This window comes from Podarcis tiliguerta, assembly GCF_965153285.1.
Source record: "Podarcis tiliguerta genome assembly, chromosome: 11".
NCBI lineage: Eukaryota > Metazoa > Chordata > Lepidosauria > Squamata > Lacertidae > Podarcis > Podarcis tiliguerta.
Window position 1 is genome coordinate 62929412 of NC_139544.1, and position 23550 is coordinate 62952961.

The 23550-nt window shown below is 55.9% G+C and overlaps 2 protein-coding genes and 1 long non-coding RNA gene across 15 annotated transcripts in view; 2 read left to right on the forward strand and 1 right to left on the reverse strand.

The window, feature by feature from the left end:
* UNC13B (unc-13 homolog B) overlaps positions 1 to 14219 on the forward strand; it is a 154343-nt gene extending 140124 nt beyond the window's left edge. For 6 of the 9 annotated variants that reach the window (XM_083402609.1, XM_083402606.1, XM_083402607.1 and 3 more), the window contains 9 exons: positions 803 to 891; positions 1932 to 2075; positions 2516 to 2639; positions 6078 to 6134; positions 6893 to 6973; positions 8279 to 8426; positions 11214 to 11306; positions 11936 to 12095; positions 12766 to 14219. In XM_083402609.1, the coding sequence (XP_083258735.1) occupies positions 803 to 891; positions 1932 to 2075; positions 2516 to 2639; positions 6078 to 6134; positions 6893 to 6973; positions 8279 to 8426; positions 11214 to 11306; positions 11936 to 12095; positions 12766 to 13051 (1182 nt within the window). In that variant the 3' untranslated portion in view covers positions 13052 to 14219. The remainder of the gene's footprint in view (positions 1 to 802; positions 892 to 1931; positions 2076 to 2515; positions 2640 to 6077; positions 6135 to 6892; positions 6974 to 8278; positions 8427 to 11213; positions 11307 to 11935; positions 12096 to 12765) is intronic. The other 3 variants (XM_083402610.1, XM_083402605.1, XM_083402603.1) reach the window with 1 other exon arrangement.
* LOC310659616 overlaps positions 1813 to 23550 on the reverse strand; it is a 169785-nt gene continuing 148047 nt past the window's right edge. The window contains exon 3 of the long non-coding RNA XR_014502867.1: positions 1813 to 1826. This is a non-coding gene — a long non-coding RNA (uncharacterized lncRNA). The remainder of the gene's footprint in view (positions 1827 to 23550) is intronic.
* The window catches only part of LOC310659370 (phospholipid-transporting ATPase ID-like), a 75447-nt gene continuing 70987 nt past the window's right edge, over positions 19091 to 23550 (forward strand). The window contains exon 1 of one of the 5 annotated variants that reach the window (XM_083402699.1): positions 19091 to 19325. Coding sequence is in view for 1 of the 5 variants with exons in the window: in XM_083402695.1 (XP_083258821.1) it covers positions 22601 to 22690 (90 nt within the window). In the remaining 4 variants the exon portion in view is untranslated. Of the gene's footprint in view, positions 19326 to 22079; positions 22374 to 22499; positions 22878 to 23550 lie in introns of those variants that run through there. The other 4 variants (XM_083402697.1, XM_083402695.1, XM_083402698.1 and 1 more) reach the window with 4 other exon arrangements.

Here is a 23550-nt window from a genome sequence, read left to right on the forward strand (position 1 = left end):
AACGCCCTGTCTCCGCAGATGGGCTCCTGGCTCTGCAGCTGGGCTCCTGTCTCTGTCCCCCCCCCCCCCCGCCTGGAATATAATGGAAAGGCAGAACAAGTGTACTTAAAATGATAATCCCTGGGAAAGAACTGACAGCACACCTGTTGAGAGAGGCACTCCAGACCAGCTTAAAGGTGCTTGTTTTTAATGGCAGTCGTTGGCCCAGAGCCTAGAACCCAGCAATGCCTACAGGTAGCTAAGGAATTTCCCTTGCCAAAGGCTCTGGCAGGATGGCTGAGTGGATTTTAGTGTGTTTGCAGCATGGAAGGGAGCAGAGCGAGGCAGCGTCTCCCCTCTGCTGCCTTGGATCTGGAGGTGCCTTCGCCTTTCTGTTGCCTCTTGATTTTCCCGTGAATGCGCGTAGTCCTGAGTCGGGACCTAAGTCTTGGGTTTGCCACACAGGTTGGCGCCAAGAGAGTCTTGCTGGCTTGGCTCGGCAGGTCTGGACTGTCCTCAACTCCGCAGTTGCTGGGGGGCAGAGAGATGTGGCCGCGCGGACGGTCTTCCGCTTGCTGCGTCCTTCGCCTGGCAGGGCTTTCTGATGCCAGTCAGATGTTGCTAGAAGCGGGGGAACTTTTGGAGCCACCAGGTGCTGCTGCAGAATTGCTTGCTCCTAGTTCCTAGCGCCAGCGTAGTACCGACAGACAGACGCACCCTCCTATCCAACCGGCCGTTGATCTAGAACTCTGTGTCCGAATGGAGGCAGTGGGCACAAATGCTCTTGACGCTTCTCACTTCCCTTCCTTCCTCCTGCCCACAGCTGGATCCAGAAGCCAGCGACTCTCTCAAGGAGCTGCAGGTGAAGCTGAACAACGTGCTGGATGAGCTGAGTGCTGTGTTTGGCAACAGGTGGGTGCCAGCAGCCCAGGGGTTGCGGAGGGGGGTGGCCTTCCTTCTGGGTCTGCTTCACGAGATGGAAAAAGAGGCCTGGAGTTTGCTCCTTTCCCTTTTGTTAATCCTCAAATCCTCACGCACGAAAGCAACCAAAGAACCGAGAAACGTTTACGCACTTCTCGCCTGGCTCAGAGTGAAATAGTCTCTGAACTGTGAAATCCGCCGCGAGTTCATATTCTTGGGATCCTATCGTGCCAGATTTTGCTTGCCAGCTCATTGATCGAGTGCAATTTCTCTCTTAACATTCAGAGGGCGATATGGCGGCTTTAGCAAGCGGCAGCTGCATTAAGGGAGAGAAAGTGCGCTCTCTCTCTCTCTCTCTCTCTCTCTTCTCTCTCAGTGCAGCTCTGCTATCAGCACACAAGCGCTTAGTGAGGGCTGGGAGATAAGGGCATTCCTTGTGCTTTCCTCAATATTGACAAGGCAAAGTCGGGCTCCTCCTCTGGAATACAGAATCAAAACTGATCACAAGTTCTAGGGGCCCAGCCAAAAATTTTAAGGGTAGGGTAAATCCCTTGCTTGGATTTGGGACACACAAGCCCATCTCTTAGGTCCTGAACTATTTCCTTCTAGTAGTGAATGCCCAAATATGGGAGGCATTTTAAACTCTGGGGACTTTCCTTTTCCGCCTCCGCTGCTTCTCCCGCATTCCCTTGCTCTGCCAGCACAGTGGGAAGGAGAGTTAGAAGCATCCTGGCCTGGCTTCCTTTCAAGGATAACCACGTATCTTCCTACGTCCCTCCTCCTGAGAAGTGCAAGGGGGGAAGAGGGGAGAGCTTGAATTTCTGGGAGCATAAATCCCCCGACCCGTGAGCTGCCTGAGGTGGGGCGGTCCAGGCTCATGTTAGGGGGCTGCTGAGCGCTGTGCTTTGAGGACTTGCCCTGTTTTCCTTTGTGCACAGGCAGACTTTGCCCACAAGCAGGTGGCATCACAGACTTTGCCCACAAGCAGGGAGGGAGGTGCCCAGAGTGATCTTGTCCCTTCTCGCCTCTAGTTTCCAGGCACGGATCGACGATTGCGTCAAGCAGATGTCGGATATCCTCTGCCAGGTGAAAGGGCCAGGGAACGCCCCTCCGAATGTGGTGGCCCAAGACGCAGACAACGTCCTCAGGCCCTTGATGGACTTCCTGGATGGAAAGTAAGGGCACCAGGCGGATCCGCACCAGATTTAGAGGGTTTGCGCAGGCCTCTTGGCATCCTCAGCTTGAGCCCAGGGCTGGGAAATGGAGGGGGCTGCTTCTGCGGAAGAATGCCCCACCCTTTCTTGGTTTCTCTGCCAGTCCCAGCTGAGGCCAAAGGACTTTTCAAGCAGCCCAGAGTGAATTGCAAAAGCTTCCCTAAGAGCTGGAAGCAGCAGTAGCAGTTGGCCTGGCGAGACCTCAAGGCATGGCCACAGCTGCCCAGCGACCGGTTGCGTCCAGCCAAGGCAGTTGGCTGGAGAAGACCAGACACAGGCTGGATGGACCTTTGGTTCTGGCCAGGCAGTTGTGGCCGCCTGGACAAAGCCGGGGAAAAGTCAGGGATCCGTTTGTCCTTCTGAGGTCCGTTTGCTTGAGCCCTCTTTCTTTCCCCCTGCAGCTTGACGCTCTTTGCGGACGTCTGTGAGAAGACGGTGCTGAAGCGGGTGCTGAAGGATCTCTGGCGGGTGGTCATGAACACCCTGGAGAAGATCATCGTGCTGCCTCCCCTTTCGGACAACACGGTAATCCTCTTCCCCTGCTCCTTTCGCCCCAAGGAGGTCAAGCGAAGAGGCAGCAACTGCCCAAGTCACAACTCAAAGAGCCTCCTGGCCAAGTGGGGGGTTGAGCCCTGATCTCTCTCAGGTCCTGGTCTGACTCTAACCACTAGGTAACGCTGCATCTCTTGCCTTTTGCCAGTCTTGGCTGCTCTCGATGGTCTTTGCAGTTGTCCCCTTCCTTCACCCCCCCAACAGCCCCCAGGTGAACAGAGAACATTTTTAAGTGTAAGCAAAGAGCTGAAGGGCTGGGGGGGAAGGAAGGGGTCTGAACCAGCCCAGGGGCATTTGGACCAGATGGGAAGGAAGGAGCAGGTCTGAGCATGAGGAGAGGGGGCTCCAGAAGGAGCCATGTTCAGGCACAGCCAGGGAGGTGGGACCTTCCTTCCCCCTGTTTCCACCTGGGCTGCCCTGAGTCTGCTTCTGCCCATGCAGAGGGGCAGCAGTAGAGCCGGTGAGCCAGCTTGGAGGCTGGGCTTCCTTTAAGGCTGCGAGCGATCAGCGCTCCTGCTGCTGCTGCTGCGTGGGCTTGTGTGGGTTGCCGAAACAGAAGGAGAAGCCCTGCCTGCCTTTGTGCGCTCCTCGCAGGCCCCGCGGTGAAGAGGTTTAAGCGGAGCTGTGAAAATGGCTGGGTCAGGCTGTCTGCGGGGCAAGCCAAGTGGCAGGCAGCAACCAGCCTTTTCAGAAAGAAAGAAGGAAGCAAGACGAAGCGGGAGGGGAGGCGGGTTAAGTGGGGGGGAATTGGCTGCAGAAACCCTTTGAAGCTCCCAGGAGGGGGAGGAAAGTGGCCCACCAGCCTCTTCTCTGCACAAAGCCCGCCCCCCCCCCCCACTCCGTGAAACAGAATGGACCCAGAGAGAAACGGGTCCCAATTGCCGTGGGCAATGGCAGCAAGTCCCACATGGTGTTCCTTCAAGGAGCCACCCATTGCCTTCTTGAGTGCAGTGCCAAGGAAAGCCCCCCCCCCCCCCACTGGTGCAGGGGCTGGAGAGTTGCATGGGGCAGCCAAGAGACCTTTCTTTGTGCCCCATCCTTTGAAATCTGCCGTGGGGAGGGCAGTTTTCGCCCAGCCTTGTAGCAGCCATTAACAGGAACAAACAGGAACATTTTGCAAAGCCCGTTTTCAGCAGCCCTGTGTCCACGCTGTGCCTGCAGGGAAAGCTTCCATGATAAGGGAAAGGTGCTGCAGTCTGGCCAGAGACTTGCTCCCCCTGGAGAGCAGGGGAGCCTGGCTTGGGTGGGCCTGGGGCTTCTTGGCACAGTCCCAGGAGCAGCCAGGAGACCCGAGGCAGAAGAGGCAGGCAGCTGCAGTCGTCAGGAGAAGGCTCAGACAATCGACTCTGGTGCTGTGGAAACGGAGGGATGTCTCCATGCCTGGAGGCCAGAAGCCCATCAGACTCTGGGTCAGGGGCCGTGGCTGCCAGCTGGCTGCTGGCTCCCTAGAGCCTGGTGCAGTCTTGTGCCCTGCGAAGCCCAACTGGCCTGGGGGTGAATGGAAGGCACACGGGTCTTTCTGTGGTGCGTTTGCCACGGCGGGAAGAAAAGCTGAGCCGTCCCTCAAGGTCTGCAGTCAGCAGTGGTGGCCAAGGGTGGAGGTGGTTGCCCTGATCCACAGGCCCAAAGGAGGAGGGCCTGCACAAGTGGTTTGGTGCAGGGATACCAGAGGAGGTCAAAAACACCAGAGGGATCTGTTCTAGCTCTTTATTAGAAGAACAGGCCAATGTACAACACCGACTGCAGAGCCAGACTCAGCGTGGACCCTGAAGAGGCAAGCGGTCACCACGACTTGTCGGCACCCGGGAAAGCATTTAGGCATCACGTCTTATACAAAAGCAAACCATGCAATCTGGCCCCAGGAGCCCGGTTAACTTGCTTGGAGGCCCCTTCTCAGCTCTCCTCCATCTCTAGGGCCATCACCAAGAAGCCTCGTTTCTCCCCACCAGCAGAACCAAAACTCAGGCTTCCAAACTTCGAAGCAGCTGAACATACGTGAGCTCCTTCTGGCAGCAAATGACAACCAGCCCCAGGGTTATCCTGACTACCAAGGTGGTGCTTGCAGGCCTTCCGGAACATGGTCACCGGTTTGGTTCCACACAAGGGTTCCCTGGCTCCTCTGCCAGGCGAGATATTTCCCATTCTGCAAGAGTTTGCTGTTCCCAGCTGGCTCTTTGCTATTCCCAGTTTGATGCTAGGCTGAGGCTGGAGGGTGCATGTTCCCTCATACGCACCTGCCACAGGGTGCGGGGAGGGAGGGAGGGGTTTGTGGCACAAAGGGGCCTGGAAACACTAAAGCAGAGTTCTGTCGACTGGCCCTTTCCCCTCGAGCGCAGCAGACGGGTGTGGAAAGGAGGGTTCTTTGCTTGGGTCTCCCCTTGGTTCTGGAGGAAGAGCCTTGCTCCCCAGGGACCTCCAGGGGCCACCATGACCAAGCCAGCACAACGTCCCCAAGGCTGGCTAGTGGCAAGGGCTTTGGAGCCGAGGGGGGGGTGGGGAGCAGACCAGGGCAGCCTCTACTGGCCTGGAAGTGAAGTTTTCCTCTCTCTTTTGTTTTCTTCTGGAACCTTTGTGCAGAAAATACCCCCGAAGTCTGGCCATACCAGCCTTGTATCCCATCCTTCCAGCTGAGCCCTGGGACCTCCTTAGGAGTGAGGGGCTTTAGTGGAAGGAGGAGTAGGCAGATAGCCTCTCAGCCAGGGGTGAGGACCCTCTAGCAGGGGTGTCCAAACGTTTTAAAAGAGGGCCAGATTTGGTGAGGTGAACATGCGTGAGGGCCCACCAAGGTAAAATAAACTGAATTAGGCCCCTGAAACAGACTTTGGAGACTCTGCCTTCTTCCTGGACTCTTACCAGCATTTCTTCGGACCTGCCTTGGACGTTTCTGCCTGTCTTTGAACCCTGATTATGCCTCTGGGTTTCCCAGATGGAGGGCAGAGAAGGTTGTGTGTGTAGAGCTGCCCTTCAGTACAGCGATAATACTTGCACTCGTTGACCTCTGGCCCAGCCCCTTCCTGGGAGGTTACCTAGCTAGGAAAGTGGCCCTGTCTCTAAGCTGGCTGCATCCACTCTGCGTATCCTGGAGATTGCCAGATGGCCATGTGACAGCTAAGCCGAGATGAGTGGGGCTTCCCCCCACAAGCGCCTCTCCTTCCGTTGACAAGCCAGCATGTTCCGCAAAGCCTTTGAGGCCTCCCGATCCTCTTCCCTACTGTACTGGTGTGACCCAAGAAGGCTGCCCGCCTTGTTTTCCCCCTGAAGCAGCCCTAGTGGGCACCAAAGCAGGTGCTTGCAAGAGGGTCTCCTGCCTGGGCCAGGGTCCCGCTGGCTGCCTCGGCCTGCTCAGAATCTGGGGTGTAACCTTCTGCCCCTCCTGTCTTGTCTTTCCTCTCTCGCTCGTCACGCCCGCAGGGGACCCCGCTGATTTTCAGCGCCGCTAAAGAACTGGGACACTTGTCGAAGCTGAAGGTATGGGGGGGGGTAACCGCTAGTGCATGGCCCTCCGCCCCCCGCCTGCCCTGCCTGTGACTGTTGCTGTCTTGCTTGTGCATCCCGCAGAATGCCCTTGTGTCCCCTTGTGCGTCTTGTCACCGTTGTCGTAACCATGGCCAGTGCCTGAGTTCCTGCCCAGGCGCACGCTGGGTTTTGCCTTGGCTCTCAGCGCATGAAGCTTGACCGCAGGCCGTCACACCGCCTGTCCACCCACCATCCCTGGAAGAATGAAGCCCTCATGCCACAGTGGGGGGCCCTTCCCAACGGCCGGATGAGAGAGAGGGGCTCCGAATGGGCAAGGGCTGGGACTCTCGGCTGGGATAGCTCAGTTGGCCAAGCATGAGACTCTCAATCTCAGGGCTGTGGGTTCGAACCCCACCTTGGGCAAAAGTTTCCTGTGTTGCAGGGGGTTGGACTGGATGGCCCCGGGATCCCTTGCAGGAGACCTTTGTGCTGTGCTTCCTTTCTTGCAGCTGGTGTGTGTGTTGTCCCCTCCATCTTCTCTCCCATGTGAGCTTGCATAGATCTCCAGAGACAGGCCTGTGGCCGCATTCCCACTCCCTCTGCTCAGCTTGTCTTCCTGCCGCGTGTCTCTTCATAGGCTTCTCACAGCAAAGGTCCCCTGCCGCTGGATCCCTGACCCACCCCTACGCTTGCCTTCCCTCTTGGCTCCTTACCATTTAAGGACTCCCCACCCCCTGAAACAGCCCTAATCTTGCCATCTACTGTTTCAGGATCACATGGTCAAGGAGGAAACGCGGAGTCTCACCCCAAAGCAGTGTGCGGTGCTGGAACTGGCTCTAGACACCATTAAGGTTAGTGACAACCCCCCCCCCCCCCGCCTCAGTTTCTGAAACACAAACAATGGTGATTCCTGCATTTCAGGGGGTTGGTCTAGATGACCCCTGGGACCCTCCCAGCTCTGCAGTTCTGTGATTCTGTGAATTCCAGGGAGAGCAGGAAGCACAGCAGTTGTTGCTCACCCACCCAGGGGGTGGGGATGTTGGCCAGCGCCAGACTCTCAGGGGCAGAGGGTGGGTCTAAATCAGGTTCCCGGGTAAGACATTGTACCTATTAAAAAGGGCAGCAGCAGAAGGTATAAAGTTCAGTGAGTTCAGATGTGTCCCAAAACAGCCTGAGACTAGGTTCGGTAAGTAAATTCTGTGTCCAAGGCAGCTGTCTCTCAGCTCCATCTGGTACACAGGCTGAGACCCTCCCTCCCGTGAACTGTCTGGCCAGAGTAGTGCGTGCTCTGGTTATCTCCCGCTTGGACTACTGCCATGCGCTCTACGTGGGGCTACCTTTGAAGGTGACCCGGAAACTGCAATTAATCCAGAAACTGCAATTAATCCTTCTGCCTCTGACATGTATGGGCCAAAAGGGGAGGAAGGAGTCTAGTTTTTGGTGAGAAGGGCCTCGTCCAGAGGCAGAGAGAAGAGGCAGTGAGGCTCCTTCCTTGTAAATCCCACAAGGACTGCAGGAGAAAATGTCTGCAGCGTTGAAGGGCTTGGAAGGGCCTGTTTAATTCAGGCAGCCTCCCTGTCAGGAAAGGGGGAAACTGGGATTCCAGCCGCCAGTTGCGTGTTTGTTTTTTAGTATTTTCTTATTAGAATTTGGGAAATATTTTTATTTATTTATTTATACATACCCCACCCATCTTGCTGGGCTTCCCCAGCCACTCCGGGCAGCTCCCAAGGGAAGATTATTATCCAATTTCTTTCTTTATTATCAAAACCAAAATGTTAATCTAAGTAAAGACTCAAACCCTAAAGAGAAGAAAGACAAAAACAAATAGAGAGAGAGAGCTCAAGAGAAGGGAGAAGGGAAGAGAGAGAGGAAATAAGGAAAGAGAGACAAAGGGAGGAGAAAAGAGGGGGGAGTTAAGAGAACAAGGAACAGCTATATATAAACGTTATTCAACTCATCCCCTCTGATGTAACATCACCCAACAAAACTGCTTTCTGTACACCAAAGATGTCGTTAAGTCATGCTCCTAAATCCATGTTGTGAGCTGCTTGTGATGATGCCTGGTGGGTCCCTTAGAGTGTTCTGGGACTACAGGGGACCCCCCCCCCGAGCCCCCAGCCATCACCCACCCCCCCACTGCCTCTTTCCCACAGCAATATTTCCACGCTGGGGGAAGCGGCCTGAAGAAGACCTTTCTGGAGAAGAGCTCAGACCTGCAGTCTCTGCGCTATGCGCTGTCCCTCTACACGCAAACCACGGACACTCTCATCAAGACCTTCGTGCAGACGCAGACGGCACAAGGTGAGGGTGCTGCGTGAGTGCGAGACTCATTCAGGCGGGGGGAGAGGCAGCGGAGGCACCATGGGGCAGGGCTGGGGGGGCCTCTGTGAGTTGCCTCTTTGCGCCCTTCCTCAAAAGGGCATGTGCTCACCAGAGCAGGTCGTGCGCAGCCATGTTCTGGGGACAGTCCGGGGAGTGAGCTCAGCTGAACCCTGGAAAAGCAGAGAGAGAACGCATGCCCACGTTGTCTTCCCTGTTGATGCCCCAGGGGGTAGTTTTGGGTGGTCCCTGCCTGCTGCTCCGTCCCGGCAGAGCCAGCCGTGTGGCCCCCGGAGCTGATTCCCAGGCCCTTGCACGCTTCTTGTCTGGGGTCGGCCCGAGTGCACAAGCACCCAAGAGCCCTTTCTTCCTGGAAACGCCAAAGAAGCAGCAAAGTGTCCAAGAGGGGCCCCTCACTCCAAAGTGTGAGGGAGAGATGGACCCCTGTGGAGCATGTGGTGCCTCTGATGGGGGTAAGAAAGGTGCCTTGAGCCACCCCTGCACCAGGGGTCCTTTGATGCTCCCAGTCTCCTAAAGCGCATGCCTGGCCTCCTTCAGCTCAGCTCTGCAGTTGCCTCTGCCTCTGGCTCCCGCCTGGAGGCCGAGGGGAGAGGCTGCTGCTGCTGCTTTGACTCGAGGCTGAGTGGAAGGGTGAGAGAGGCAGCCTGGCCTGGCCCAAAGTGGAACAGGTCACCAGCCCAGGGGTGTAGCTAGCTGCTCCAGCACCCAGAGCCATGGGCCAATCTGTGCACGGGGGCAGCGTGGCAATTGAGCTGCCCACAGAGTCCGCCTGGTGGGTGCAAGCCCCACGCTGCCGTTTCGGGCAGCACAGGGCCCCAGCACCGCATCACTCCTGGGAGAGACGTGTGGCTCGGGCGCACTGCAGGCCAGGCCCCACAGTAAGTGCCGCCCCTCGCAGTGTGCCATTTTGTCACCCCCTCAGGGATGACACCTGGGGTGGGCTTCACCCCCCCACCCACCCCTTCCTGAGCCCCTGCACCAGCCCCCCAGGGCTTGCCTGGGAGTCCCAGCTGGGGGGCTCTGCTTTGCTCGGGGTCTGAGAAGTGAGCGATCAACAAGTGAGCTTCATCTCATCCAGAAGACTCCTGGCCGGACGGAGCAAGGCCAGGGTCCAGCTTTCCCTCCTCTGCAGCCAGAGCAAGGAGACTTCCTCCTTCTCCAACTTGGGCCCCGAAGGCAGCCCGTTTTAGGGCTCCAGGGCCCCCCTTGATGCTCAGCCTCCCATGGAGAGGGGCTCCCCTCTGAGCCATTCCCACGGCCAGCCCTGCCTTCTCCGCCCCAGTGGGTTTCTGCATCGTGATCTCGGCCAGGTGGTAACCAAACTCTTCTCTCTCTCCGTCCTGCCTGCTGCTTGCCCCAGTGCATGGTGGGAAAGGGATTAGGTTTACGGCTAATGAGGATGTCCGTCCTGATAAGGGTATGTTCCAGGCCAATGTTGCCATAACAACATTGGATGGCTGCAAACCTGCTGTGCTTTGGAGCCCCCCACCCACACACCCCCTTGGCCTTTCTCTGCCCCCTTCTAGCACCCCCAGGCCTTTCCTCCCCTCCTGGATCACTCGCCTCGTAGCATCTTGTGGCGTGCGCCTTGCAGGCTCCCTCGGGGTGGGGGGAGGTTGCTGTCCCTGGGGAGTTTCGTCAGCCTGATGGCAGAAGTCTGCAGCTCTGGATGTTCGAACAGCCGTCGTGGCGAGAGAAATAGGGTGCTTCACACTTTGCAAGGTAGAAGGCTCCTCTGAGCATGCACCGAGTGCACTGTGGAGTAGCCGCCTGAGATGGTGCTCAATGCTGGACCCCAGGCGAACAGTGCGCTTCTTGCGACACTCTTGTGGACAGTCAGATGAGGGCCTGGCTTTCGGCCGCAGCTCTTTCTGCAAATCTGGAAGAGTCTGTATGGTTAAGATGGGTTCAAGCTCCCAGGAGCAGGCGGGGGCCGTGAAAGGCAGGGTGGGGTTGGAGCTTCTCTCTGATCCTGAGGCTTCTCCACTGCTCTCCGCACATCCTCCTCCCACCTTACTCAGTTTCATAATCATCAGGAGCCTTTAAAATGCTGCACCAGATCCAAAGCACCAGGTGAAGGATGTGCACTGGAAAGCCTGCTCTGCGGAGACACAACTGCCACCCCAGAGGGCCTGTTTTAGCCACCTGGCAACCCCCCACCCCCCAAACCACCTTCTGGCCCTGCCATTGGCTTCATGTTGTGTGTCTGAGAGGACAGTCTCCAGGAACCAAAGTGTTGAGTGTGCGGCAGCTCTGAGCCAGCACCTTTGCCTGTTTTTGCAGTGCCCACCCACTGTCTTGACTGGGCCCCTTTGGTGCTAAAATGCCTTGAGACACACACACACACACACACACACACACACACACATACACACACACACGTCAGCGGTGGGAAGCATTGCTGAGGAGCGGGAGGGAGAGCCTCCAGGGGGGCTGTGGATCCGCAGCCAGCAGGGGCTCTTGATTGTGGAACAGCAGCCCCTCCGTGGGGCAAGAGGCAGCCCCCCTGCCTAGTGCTGGGCTGGCTGTGCTTTGGGCTGGAGGAAAGAGAGCAGGGATCCAGTCCAAAGACGATAGCAGAGAACTAGGCTGCAAAACATAAAGGCAAGAGGGAGCTCTCCGTTGGGGGAAGAGAGCAGAGGCGTGGGGTGGGAGTCTTTGGGCAACAGGATGCAGTTGCCCCCCCCCCCAGCTCTAGGCACATGCCAATGCCATCTGTGTCGCTCTTTCTCTTTCTCCGCCCCCCAGGCTCAGGAGTGGACGACCCTGTGGGCGAAGTGTCCATTCAGATCGACTTGTACACACACCCCGGCACCGGGGAGCACAAGGTCACGGTGAAAGGTAACCAAACACCCCCCCCCCCCGCTCCTCTGATGGGCTGGCAGCCAGGCCTGGTCTCTTGGGAACCCCTGAGATATCAACGCAGCCGCTGTGCTGGAGAGTTGGCCACCCAGGCGGGCACTGAGTGAGTCTTTGAGCAGAACAGGCTGCCCGCCTTGCTCCCCCCCCCCACAATCGCCCCCAGAGGCTTGAAGGACTGTCACTGACCAGGGCGGGGACTCCCTTTTGGAGCAGCCTTTTGTGGACGTGGCTCAGAAGCTTGCTCTGCCAATGGGCGGTTGGGCTTCGTTGCAAGTGAGAGGCCAGCTGCCCTTGGGGAGAGGCTGAGCTGCCTCCCAAGTTGCACAGCCCAGTTGCACTGGTCCACGGGCTCTTCACATGGCAGAAAGAGCTTTTCCCTGGTCAGGACAGTGGTGTGGGGAAGATGCGTCTGTGGGAGGCCAGCCAGCGGCCGAGGAAGAAGCTCCAATGAGAGTGTGTGCCTTGAGTTGGGCAAGAGGGGCTGGGCTTCTGCCTTGGGCAGCCTCTCGGGTTGCTGCTTGTTGCGTATGGTGAGTCCAGACCCCCTTTGCCCTCTCTGGAGCGGCCGAGCTGGACCTCTCCCCCAGCCTCTTTCTCTCCTCCCGCAGTGGTGGCAGCCAACGACCTGAAGTGGCAGACCTCGGGCATGTTCCGCCCTTTCGTGGAGGTGACCATGATTGGGCCGCACCAGAGCGACAAGAAGCGGAAATTCACCACCAAGTCGAAGAGCAACAACTGGGCCCCAAAGTACAATGAGACGTTCCACTTGTAAGTCCCGTCCTCTCCCCAGCTGGGTCAAGAGACAGCCAAGCAGCCCCTCGGCCTGCGAATGCAGGATCAGGCCACGCAGAGGGAGCCTTGCACGAATCCCACAGCCCTGATCTCCCTCGCCTCCTTGCCTCTCCCCCTGCAAGCGTAGGCTGGCCTTGGCAATATTGTTGGCATTGTTTCTTAGCCTTTAAAGCTAAAGGTAAAGGGACCCCTGACCATTAGGTCCAGTCGTGGCCGACTCTGGGGTTGCGGCGCTCATCTCGCTTTATTGGCCGAGGGAGCCAGCTTACAGCTTCCGGGTCATGTGGCCAGCAGGACTAAGCCGCTTCTGGCGAACCAGAGCAGCGAACGGAAACGCCAGAGCAGGGACCAAGTAACGGGAGCTCACCCCATTGTGGGGATTCAAACCGCAAACTTCTGATTGGCAAGCCCTAGGCTTTGTGGTTTAACCCCCAGCGCCACCCGCGTCCCTTTTTTCTTAGCCTTTACCAAAGCAATAAAACTGAATATGAAACAAGAGAAGTCCTGGCAGGATCAAGGCTTGGGAGATCAGGAAGAAGATGCCAACTTCCCGAAGGGCTTTTTCCACTGGGGGTGGGGGGCTCCTGGTCCCGGGACCCGTCTCCCTGCCAGAGTTTTAACGGGGCTTCCCCTCGCTCTCTTGCAGCATCCTGGGGAATGAGGACGGGCCGGACGCCTACGAGCTGCAGGTGTGCGTGAAGGACTACTGCTTTGCCCGCGAGGACCGTGTGCTGGGCATCGCCGTGATGCAGCTCCGGGACGTGGCCGACAAGGGCAGCTGCGCCTGCTGGTGCCCGCTGGGGCGGAGGGTCCACATGGACGACACGGGGCTGACGGTCCTGAGGATCCTCTCGCAAAGGACCAACGACGAAGTGGCCAAGGAGTTTGTCAAGCTGAAGTCGGAGTCACGCTCCACGGAGGAAGGCAGCTGAGCCCTCCTGCGGTTCCACCCTTCTTGGGTGACCGATGCCAACGTGTGCGGAAAGCGCAGCCGCCGGCTCTCTTGGACCCGGGGAGGAGCCTCGCGTCTCGGTCGGCCCCTTTGCCGGCCGCAGGAGACCTGTCTGGACCCTCAGCAGAAGGCAGAGCGTCAGAGCGAGGGGCGGGGGGGAGGTCTTGGACTTGGGGTGCCTGCCTCCATCATGACTGCTCCTCTGGGGTTGGCGCTGCGGAGCAAGAACGCTATTCTCTTGCGTGGGCAGGAAGACGAAGCCAAGGTGGGCCAGACGCTCCTGGCCTGAGGGGGGCTGGGGGGGGTCCACGTTCTGCAGAGGAGAGTTCAAGGAGGAAGGTGAGCAGCTGCATGTTCCAGGCTGATTCCTGGGGAGTCCAACCTGTTGGTGAGCCGGAAGCCTTTGCTGGTTTTGGGTGGGCAGGAAAGGCCAAGGTCAGCTGTGTTTTGCCCGGAGCCTGGTTGAGCCTGGGTGCAAGTGGAAGCAGGAGGGGGCTGCAGGAGCTTCACTCTCCCCACCCCCCACCCCAGACAAGCACAACACTGACCAAAAATGCCCCCTTTGCCCACCTGAGCACCATCCTCTCTCTCAGGGCCGCCTTATTCTCCATCCTCTTCTGTTTCTGCGCCAAGTCCTTGTCCTGGGAGTCTCCCCCCCCCTTCTTTCTCCCCCCCCCCCCAAGTGTTGCTGTTGGGCCGTGCAGGGAGGGAGAGGTTTTCCTGGTGCAACCATCGTGAACCATCGTGAACACACCCACCCACTGGAAACAACTTTGCACTAGGAACTGTACAGGAAGAAGCCAAGCTGCCGACTGCCAAGGTGGATGACCTGGCCCCCGCCCTCCGTGTGCTGTGGCCCTCAAAGAAACACCCAAGAGCCGCATGTTGAGGGGGGATTCTATTTGTATATTGGGGGGGTTGTTTTTCTATTTTTTTTTCTCTTGGCACTTGTACAGCTGTATAATAACAGACCTTGTATTTCTCAGACCTGCTTTTAGACGCCGTGTAGTTGTTGTCAATGGATGTAAGAGAAAACCGCTCTTTGGATCACCACAATTATTACTGTTGCGGTTTTTAATCCCTGTTTAATGTGCCGCTGTGGCAGGAAGCGATCCGTGTAACCTTTAATAAAGGACCTTTTAGCAGCACCTCCTGCCTCCAGCCCCTCTTACTGGACTCCCCGCTTGAAGGTGCCCGCCAGGCTCCCGCCGTTCCCTCTTCAGGCTCCCCCAGAGGCCTCGGGGCCTGTTCCTTGAACCTTCACAGAGCAGCCTTTGTTGCAAAAGGGGTGGGCCTGGGGAGAGCCTCCCAAAGAGTGTCTCCATCCCCAGGGTGAGACACCTCCCATCACAACCCCAAATGGAGGGTGATTCCAGAGCCCTTCACTGCTGGGCCACCCAGCACCAACTGGCTTCTGGCCTTGGGTTGTCTGCCGGATTTGACCCAAGGCCCGTCTGGATCTCGTCCAGCTTCCTGATCCCCACAGCGGCCAACACGTTGTCTCCCAGCCGTTGCGTTCCCCGGCACCTTTGAAGCATCCTGCCACCTCCTGAGGGAGCTTAGCAACCCTCCACAGCCTCACTCCTCCATGCGTGTGCCTGGTTCTCCCTTTTAAAGCCATCTCAGCTGGGGATCATTGCCAAAGCCGGTGGCAGCAATTTTGTGAGCTACCTGTGTGCCGTGTGAAGAAGTCTGCTGTCGCCTGGCAAGTCATTCCCTTGACACTTGTCCCCAGCTTCCTGGGGGTGGGGAAGAATCCTGCCTCCTGGCGGTTTCTTGGCAATTGCTCCTTGCTAGGTCAGAGTGTTGGCTTTCAGGCATCATCCAGGCGCCTTGTCTATGCAAGAGCTGCCAAGAGGCTTCCTTCGTGTCATGAAATTCTACTCAGTATTGATCCAGAGCAGATTCCAACATATAGTTAGCAGAGTGAAAACTTAAACACGTTGCAGGATTCCCCCCCAAAAATAGAGCAGAGGCAATTAATATTTCACCCAGCAGAGCTTTACTGCTACTGAAGGAAGGCAAATGAGCATCATGGTCACAAATCCAGTACATTCAGGATTGGCCCTGTCCATAATAAATCCAGTTGCAGCAGACTTAACTTAAACTTAAAATAGTTTATAATAAGTCTAAACCATAACTCTAAGCACTAAGGAAGGGAGACAAAAAGAGAAAGTGAAGCCCAGGCTCCTTCTGGCCTCTTATTATAGTCAACATGACCTTGACTGAAAGAGATAAGAGGACCAGTTTAAGCCAGCTGCACTCAGCACCTCTGAAAGAAGAACCCAAACACCATGAACCTCCTGTTTCTTTCACGCAGAGACGCTTCTAGAACCCTCTTGAATTAAGTAGAATAGGAAAGATCTCTGCACATCAGATCAATACTTTCTGCACTAAGAAATGCAAACTGACGCTTCTTTCAGTGGGCCAGAAGATGCAGGGCCCAACCCTGAGGGTTAAAGGGTCAGTCTACTGAGCTTTAAAAAGAAAGAAGATCCTTGAGACTTGGTCCTGTGACAAAGAAAGCAAAATCTGTATTTCTGGCACCAGTGGCAAAAACAGGCAGTGTGTTTAGTGTGCCTTTGGTGTTTCTGAATGGGAGGCTTGAGGGGGGCAGTGGGAGCCCCACACCCAGGGGGAAATTCAGCAGACACTGCCTGGCAGACTGGATGTTCTCACCTGCTGAGCAAGTCATGAATTTCGGAGGAAGCTGAAGACCATTTAAGGCGCTAGCATCTTCCATCAGAAGCCGGATTCTTGCATAGATGGACCACTTTTGGAGCATCTCTGAGTTCAGGCTGAACCGCTTTATTATTTAAACAACACAATTTAAAATAATGTGGTGCTTTAGAGAGTAACAGCCAAAGGAAGACAAGCGAAGCCTCACAGAGTGATTTCTGTCTGGAGGGAGAGTTGAAGGTCGCCACAAAGATGCCAGAAGAACCTTTCTTACCTTGACAGGCAGTTCTCCAGGAGCCACGTGGGTGGGTGGGCTTCGTTCTATTCCTGCCGGCTACACTGGAGAGCCGCCGCTTGCCCACCTCTTCCCGTGGGAGCGCTGACCGACTTCTGCAATGCTGCCTCCTCCCTGTTGCTTTGCAGTCAGGAAAGAAGCTCAGGAGGTGAGGTTTTCTCTTGGTGAGTGCCTGGATCTCTGGGGGGCTGAGCTGTTCCTTGGACAGAAAGGGGAAACATTCAACGCAGAGGACTCCTGTCTCCAGCAGAAGATGGTCAGCTCCTCTCCGCCTGTTTAGAAGCCAGACAGGAACAGACCATTCTGAAACCGATTAGCTATTTCAGCCTCTTTCAAGACATCCAGATTTAGCATTTCCACTGCCTTTCTGTTGCAAAGGAGGCCTCAGGATGAGATGCCTCCTCTGGGTCATTACTGGGATGCTGTCCTGGAAACTTAATTGCCTTGAACCATGAATGCTCAGAGCATCAGTTTGTGTAGACAGAGAAGCAATGTGGTTGAGCTCAGGCTCTCGGTTGCTTTGGAGCAAAGCTGGGTTTGGGGACAGGCAAGAGAAGTTGGCTGGAGGTTTTCCAGAGACATTGGGAAGAAAAAGCTGCTGGTGGCGAAAGACTCCTGCCATCACGGCAGGGAAGGTTACAGGTCCTTGTCGCCCATGAAGGGGAGCAGAGAAAAACTTAAACATGTAGCAGAGTTTCCAAAGGCAATTGTACTTCATCCAGCAGAGCTTTTACTGATACTGAAGGGAAATGAGCATAATGGTCACAAATCCAAAACATTCAGGATTGGCACAGTCCATAAAAATCCAGTTGCAGCACTTAAAGGAAACTTACAAACTTGTAATAAGACGAAACCTTCGCACTACAGCATATGGAACAAAGAAAAGAGAAAGTGAGTGAGAGCCAGGCTCCCCCTGGCTTGGCTATAATAGCCAGTATGACCATGACAAAAAGGAAACAAAACCAGTTTAAACCAGCTGTACTCAGCTTCCCAGAAGAAATATAACCCAAACAACAGAAACCTTCCTGTTTCTTTCACATAGAAACCTTCTAGAATCCTCTTCAATTAATCAGAATAGGAAAGATCTCTGCACATCAGGTCAATACAGTGGTATCTCGGGTTAAGTACTTAATTCATTCCGAAGGTCCGTTCTTAACCTGAAACTGTTCTTAACCTGAAGCACCACTTTAGCTAATGGGGCCTCCCACTGCCGCCGCGCCGCCAGAGCACGATTTCTGTTCTAATCCTGAAGCAAATTTCTTAACCTGAGGTACTATTTCTGGCTTAGTGGAGTGTGTAACCTGAAGCGTGTGTAACCCGAGGTACCACTGTACTTTCTGTACTAAGAAATGCAAACTGACTGTTCTTTCCCTCTCTGGTTTTGAAAGTGCCTGGGAGACGCAGATGAAGGTGCACAGGGAGTAGAACAGGTGATGGGGGTGCCGCCATTCCCTCCAGGGATCATGCGCTGCTCTGTTACCTCTTAAGCCCCCTGCATTGCAGAGGTGTGGGTGAGACGACCCTTTGGGTCCCTTCCAGCTTAACAATTGTGCACAGAAATGCAGCTTTGCTCTCCTTCCACGTTGCTTGCTGTGACGGAGCTGCACAGGCCGGCTCTCATCTCGCCCACTCTCTGCAATATTTGCCCAGACTGGCTGCAAATTCTCCAAGTGCAAGCCAAATGCTTGCAGGGGGCTTTGGGGGGCTGAGCCTGCGTGTCGCAGATCCCAGCTGGGGCTGCAAAAGGCTGGGAGCTGCTGCTGCTGCTGCCGCCTCGCTGCTGCTAGGGGGCACTGCAAAATGGCAATGGCCTCTGCAACACCTCCTGGCTGTGTCATTCGCAGGAGTTTCAGCTCCATCTTTGGTGCGTCTATTTCTCTCTCTCCCCCCCCCCCCCCCGCTTGGGGCCCTGTTCTTAGAACACCAGGATTTCCCCACCAGCTCTTGCTTCTGCCTGGCCTCACAGTTCTCCAAAGTTTTGATGTGCTCACTTCCTCTCCGAAACGTGTGATCTGTTTCCCACAAGTCCAATACAATGCAATGGCAAAGAACCTTCCCATTTCTCAGTTCCCTCTCCAGATAACAACAGCCTGTCTGAAGCAGCTCTTGGAGAGAAACAGATCCCTTTTTGTTGATTCCAGGCGGACAGACTCTGGGGCACTTGGCAGCAAGAGCAGAGTGCAAAACACTAATAACACTGGCTGTGCCCTCATAAGAACATAAGGAGCATTTACTTACAGGGTCTAGAAGGGGCCATTACAGCAGCAAAATGAAGGCAGGTCTATAACTGCTGTCTAAGTTGCCAAAGGACAAAATGTAAGTTCGCAAACGGCGTCTGAGCTGCAGAGCTGAGGCATGCCTGTGCGGTCAGCTTGGAAGCGTGGCGAAGAAAGACGAAGTCATCTCACAGAGTTCTCTCTAGCAAATGTGACAGGAAAGCTCTGTGAGCCTCAGACCCTTCATGTTCCCATCTGCCAAAGCATGACTTGTCGGTTTGACTGCAGTAGTGCCCCTACAGTATTCTGAAGCATCGCTGTGGAATTGGAGCAGAGCCCTCTCCTCCTCCGTGAATTTGTCAAACCCTCTTTTGAAGCCACCCAAGTTGTTGGCCATCCCTCCAGTGGGAGGGAGTTCCATAGTTTAACCCTGCAAAGAAGGACTTTCTTCAGACACTTCCACATGCCGCTCCTATCCAGGCTTAAAGAAGCTCATGGCACCTGAATGCTTGCTGCTATACCAGCCCTCTTCTCTGGACCTGCCCACCTTTTTGTCCACTCGCTTTTGGCGGGGGATCCGATGAATGCACTCTGGCGCTCGCCCCAGCTCAGCCCCTCTCACTTGCGCACCCAGCCGCCAAGAGGGGTGTGAGCTTTTCACAGGGCTGCAGCCGAGGGAGCTCTGGATTGCGCAGGAGCCCTGAGCAACAGCCCCGTGTCCAGTGGCAAGTCCAACGATCAAAGGCTTCTATTTGCTCAGTGCTGCTCAGTGCCATCTCCCGCCCGCAGGTGCAGGAAGTTGGCCAACCCTCTCCGCTCTCTCCCAGGTGCTCCTGAGCTGTGCTGTTGCCAGGATCACAGCAGGCGCTACTGGGGTCTACTGGGCAGGGTTGGGGGCATTTAACGGATTCTCGACAGGACTTCTGGCTGCACCCATTGGGGGCTGCATGCATGCCTGAGTTTCAAAGGAACGGGAATGGTTATATGGTTGCAGCCAGGAACCGTCTTGCACTTGCCCTGTTGGACGACCACGGAGGAAAACAGGAGTGCCTGTGAGTGGCTGGGTAAGTCTGGTCATTGTATGGCCTCTGGAGGGAGAGGGGGCCTCAGTGCCCATTGGTCTGTGCTGGCCACCAAATAATCCCCCGTTCTTCTCTCTCACCTGGAGTCTCCCCCCCCCCCAATGGTGTGGGGACTCAGACACCAGGCTGGTTCAGGGGCTCATTCAGCTCCTCTTCACACATTGCAGGGCTCACGCCTGGCCTTGCAAACAGGACCCAGCACCCGCTGGCCCCCTGGCCCCCAAGTGACCCTGGCAGAATACGATGCCAGTGCTCTGGGGCTCGACCCTCCTGAGTGGCGCACAAGGCCAGATTGAATGACACGGCTGAAACTCTTCCAGTCGTGGAATTGGATTGTCTTTGGGGCTCTTGCTTGCTCCCGGGCAGCAGAATATTGCCTGAAGCTGACCTTTGGGGGATCTGGGGTGTGCAGGAGGTCCTGGGGAGCCTCAGGCTATGAAGGAAGCCAGGTAAAGGTGAGCAAAAGTGGCGCAAGCCTGGCCTTGAAGCCGACCAGGTGCTGCTTAGAGCGTGGAATCGTGCCCCCCCCCCCCCATGCAGCAGTGGCACAGGCTGAAAAGAAGGCTCCTTCCACACCTGGCGTGGCACCTCCTAGTGGCCGATGGGTGCAAAATGCACCTGGTGTTGGAAACAAAAATCTGCCCTTTTTCCCTTTTGGGGTACCCAAGAGCCCATATAGAGTCCTTACGTAGGTTCCCTATTGGTAGGAGAAAATAACTGAGGCCAAGCAGAGAATATTGAGAAGCAAAGCGGCTAGTAAGCCTGATCTTTATTGACCTGTTGCAACAGGGTGCTCCCCTCACACGCAGGAAAGGAGGAGGAACCCAGAACAATGGCGCGCAAGCCCTTATATGGACATTTTAAATTCCCTGCCCTAGAGCTCAAGACCAACCCCAGAAACATCACACACACACATCACAGAAGGGATGTAACCCAAGACCACCCCCAGATACATCATACCTACATCACAGAAAAGGTGGTCTAAAACAGAAATTTGAATGTTGTTTTTCTGATAAATACTTAGTTCCTGGGCCAGGTCACAGGCTCACACCCTATTCAAACACAGACATACCCTTAAGACAGGATTTGTGAAGGAAAAGACAATGGGGAGGCTTTTTCCATTTTCCTTTGACCTTGCATTTGGTCAGTTTGAGACAGTTTGGGAATAAAAAATGGTTCCAGGTTGGTCTTCCTGTGCTGATCTATGTACGTGTTTGGTTGGTACACTTATGAACATTTCACAAATATCTAAGACCTCAAAATTCCTACCACACTGGCGCCTGGCTAATTTTGAACCCTATACTCTCCATGCATCACCATTGATCTGAGAGGGAAGGGTGGGCCAGAAAACGTGCTTTGGTAGGCTTGGCTGCCTCTTGGCTCCTCTGTCATCTCAGGGAGCCCAGCAGGCGCCTCGAACAAAGCGATGGAGGGGGCTTGTTGGTGTGTGTGTGTGTGTGTGTGTGTGTGTGTGTGCCCAGGCTCCTTGTGAGGCTTCAGGGCTCCCAAGGAGAAGCCCAGCAGCCAGACCCAGGGGAGGGAGAAAGGCAGCCAGACCCAGCGCGGGACACAAGGAGAGTCGGCTGCATCAGACCAATGGCCCGTCCAGTCCAGCATCTTGTTCTCACAGGGCCAAGCAGATGCCTCAGTGGGAAACCCACAGGCAGGATCTGAGCCCAGGAGCAGCTCCCCTTCCTGCCGTTTCCAGCCACTGGCGTTGAGAAGCATGGCTGCCTCCAGCTGTGGAGGCAGAGCAGGACCATCAGGGTAGTGGTCATCAACAACCCTCTCCTCCTCCTCCGTGAATCTGTCTCATCCTCTTTTATAACTGGCCAACTTGGTGGCCATCCCTGCCCCCTGCAGCAAAGCCTCCAACTTTTCTCCAATGAAATTAGGGATGTCCCATCCCATAATGATGATTTTACTCTTTAAACCCCACACATCTTACTGGGCTGCCCCAGCCACTCTGGGCAGATTCCAGCATATATAAAAACATTAAGCATTTTTTAAAAACTTCCCTGTACAGTATTGCCTTCAGGTGGCTCAGGGGCTGGATAACTTCACACCCTCCAGCATTTCTCCAGCAATAAAAGGGGCATTCTAAGGAAAAGCGGGGCATTCCGGGCTCAAACCAGAAACCGGGAAGTCTTCTCTAAATCAGGGATGTCCCTGGAAAACAGGGGCCCTTGGAGGGTCTGCTGCAGGAGGGAGTTCCTCAGTTTAACTCTGCTCTGCATGAAGAAGGACGTCCTTTGATCTGTGCCGAATCTCCAAACCTTCTGCTTCAGTGGAAGCCTTCGAGTTCTCTTGTTAGGAAAGATAGAGAAGAAGAACGTTTCTCCGTCCCCTTTCTCAAGGCCAGGCATCAGTGTATAAACTCCTGTCCTGTTGCCTCTCCCTTGCCTTTTCTCTAGACTGAGAAGTCCCACGCGCTGCCCCCTTTCCTTTTGGGGAGCCCCTCCATCCCTGGGTCATTTCAGTGGCTCTTTTCTGCTTCCCAGAGTGGCGGCTCGTTTGGATGCCCTTCTGTTGGCACCAGCTCCCTGAGCCCCCCTCCCTCTTGGTCCTTCTGCTCCAGGCTCCTCGCCTGCAAGGTCCTTGCCTGCCCCAGTCCTTGGCTTCCCTCAAAGCCTTGCAGCTGCTTTAAGGAAGCAAGCACCCTTTCCCTATCTACAGGAAGCGGCGGGGAGGGGGGCCCTGACAGAAGCCTTTGGCCCCAGGCCAAGACCACAGAGTGGAGCAAAGAGGAGGAGGAAACTCTGCAGAGCCCAACTCCTCTGCCCGGGACCTGGAAGAGCTGGCCGGCCTTTGCCTGGCTCTGAGCCCCTCCAGTCGACAGGTCTGGGGTGCCTCCTGTTCCCCATAGCTGTGCCCCTTCTCTGCTCCCCTCCCCACAACTGGCTCCACTCTGCGCAGAGTCGGGTTTGGACTGGGGGTGTGTGAAGCGCCTGACACATCTGGAAGTTGCAAAGGGCCCATGGAGGCGGAGGAAGTGAGCAGCCCGGCTGCTGGGAGGTGACGCCTTGCAGGGTAAGATGGGAGCTCCTGGGGTGACTTGTTTGCCTTCCTGTCAGCCCCAGATGTGACCCAGCTGCTGTCTGAGAGGAGGAGGAGGAGGAGGAGGAGCCGACGCTTGGGCAACTAAATTCCCACGCCTCCTTTCCAGGAGGGTGTCAGAGCCAGAGCAAATCTAGGAGCTTTGCTGGGGGGTCAGGCAGTGGAGCTGTGCCCCCTGTCTCCACTCTGGGGCAAAGGAAATGCCACGGGACATGTTTGGGCTCCTGCAGAGGGTCTTGGCGTCAAGGCAAAGGAGCGACAGGGAAGCCCATCCTCCTGCGGAGAGCGGGGTATGTTGGTCCAAGGCAGGCCGGAGGGCAGCCAGGTTCCTGGCCTGGGTTCAGCTGGGCGTGTGGTGGCCGCAGGTCTCCTCCTGAGCCCTTGGGATGTTCTGACGGATGCCGGTTTCCCTGCTTGGAACTGCAAAGGAGTTTTTACAAGCAGGACTCACTGACAGTCTAGCGCTGATGCGGGCTGGTATGTAACAGAAAGTGAGTCGGCTTTTGCTGGCTGTTGTGGGTGCCGCTCTGCTCCCCTTGATTTTGCTCTCGCTATGCGGCCAGGATCCCGGGTCTTCCCTGGCAGGGGGAGCGGGAGGGGAGCCTCAGGAGGCCTGCCTGGGAGGGGGCTGCCCTGGGGTCAGGAGGAAGGTCCTGGAAGGCCCCTGGGAAGAGACAGGCTTCTGCTTGGCAGTTCCAGCCAGCGAGGGGAGCTACCCCCTCCCCAAATTACTCTTCTGGGTTGACAAGGCAGTGGAGCTTTGGCCAAGTTGGGGAAGAAAAATGTGGCTAGAAGCCCAAAGCTGGGGGACTGGACAGAAGGCAGAGCCTTGCATTAATTCCAGGCCTCCTCAGATCAGAGGTGTGTGTGTGTGTGTGTGTGTGTGTTTCCTTTTTGTGCACCTGCATCCTGGCTGGGGAAGCCACCTCCGCACGAGGTCTGCCCACCTGCTTCAGGCATTTGCCTTTGATCTGACTGACTGACAATGTGAGTTTGCATGTTACCCAAATGCTTTCCTATTTCTGGGGCCGCGAGGGGAATGATCGAGTCATAGTCGAAAGGGACCTCTGAGGGTCATCTAGCCCAACCCCCAGCAATGCAGGATTTGCAGCCCAAACATCCCTGACAGGTGACCTCTGCTTAAAACCTT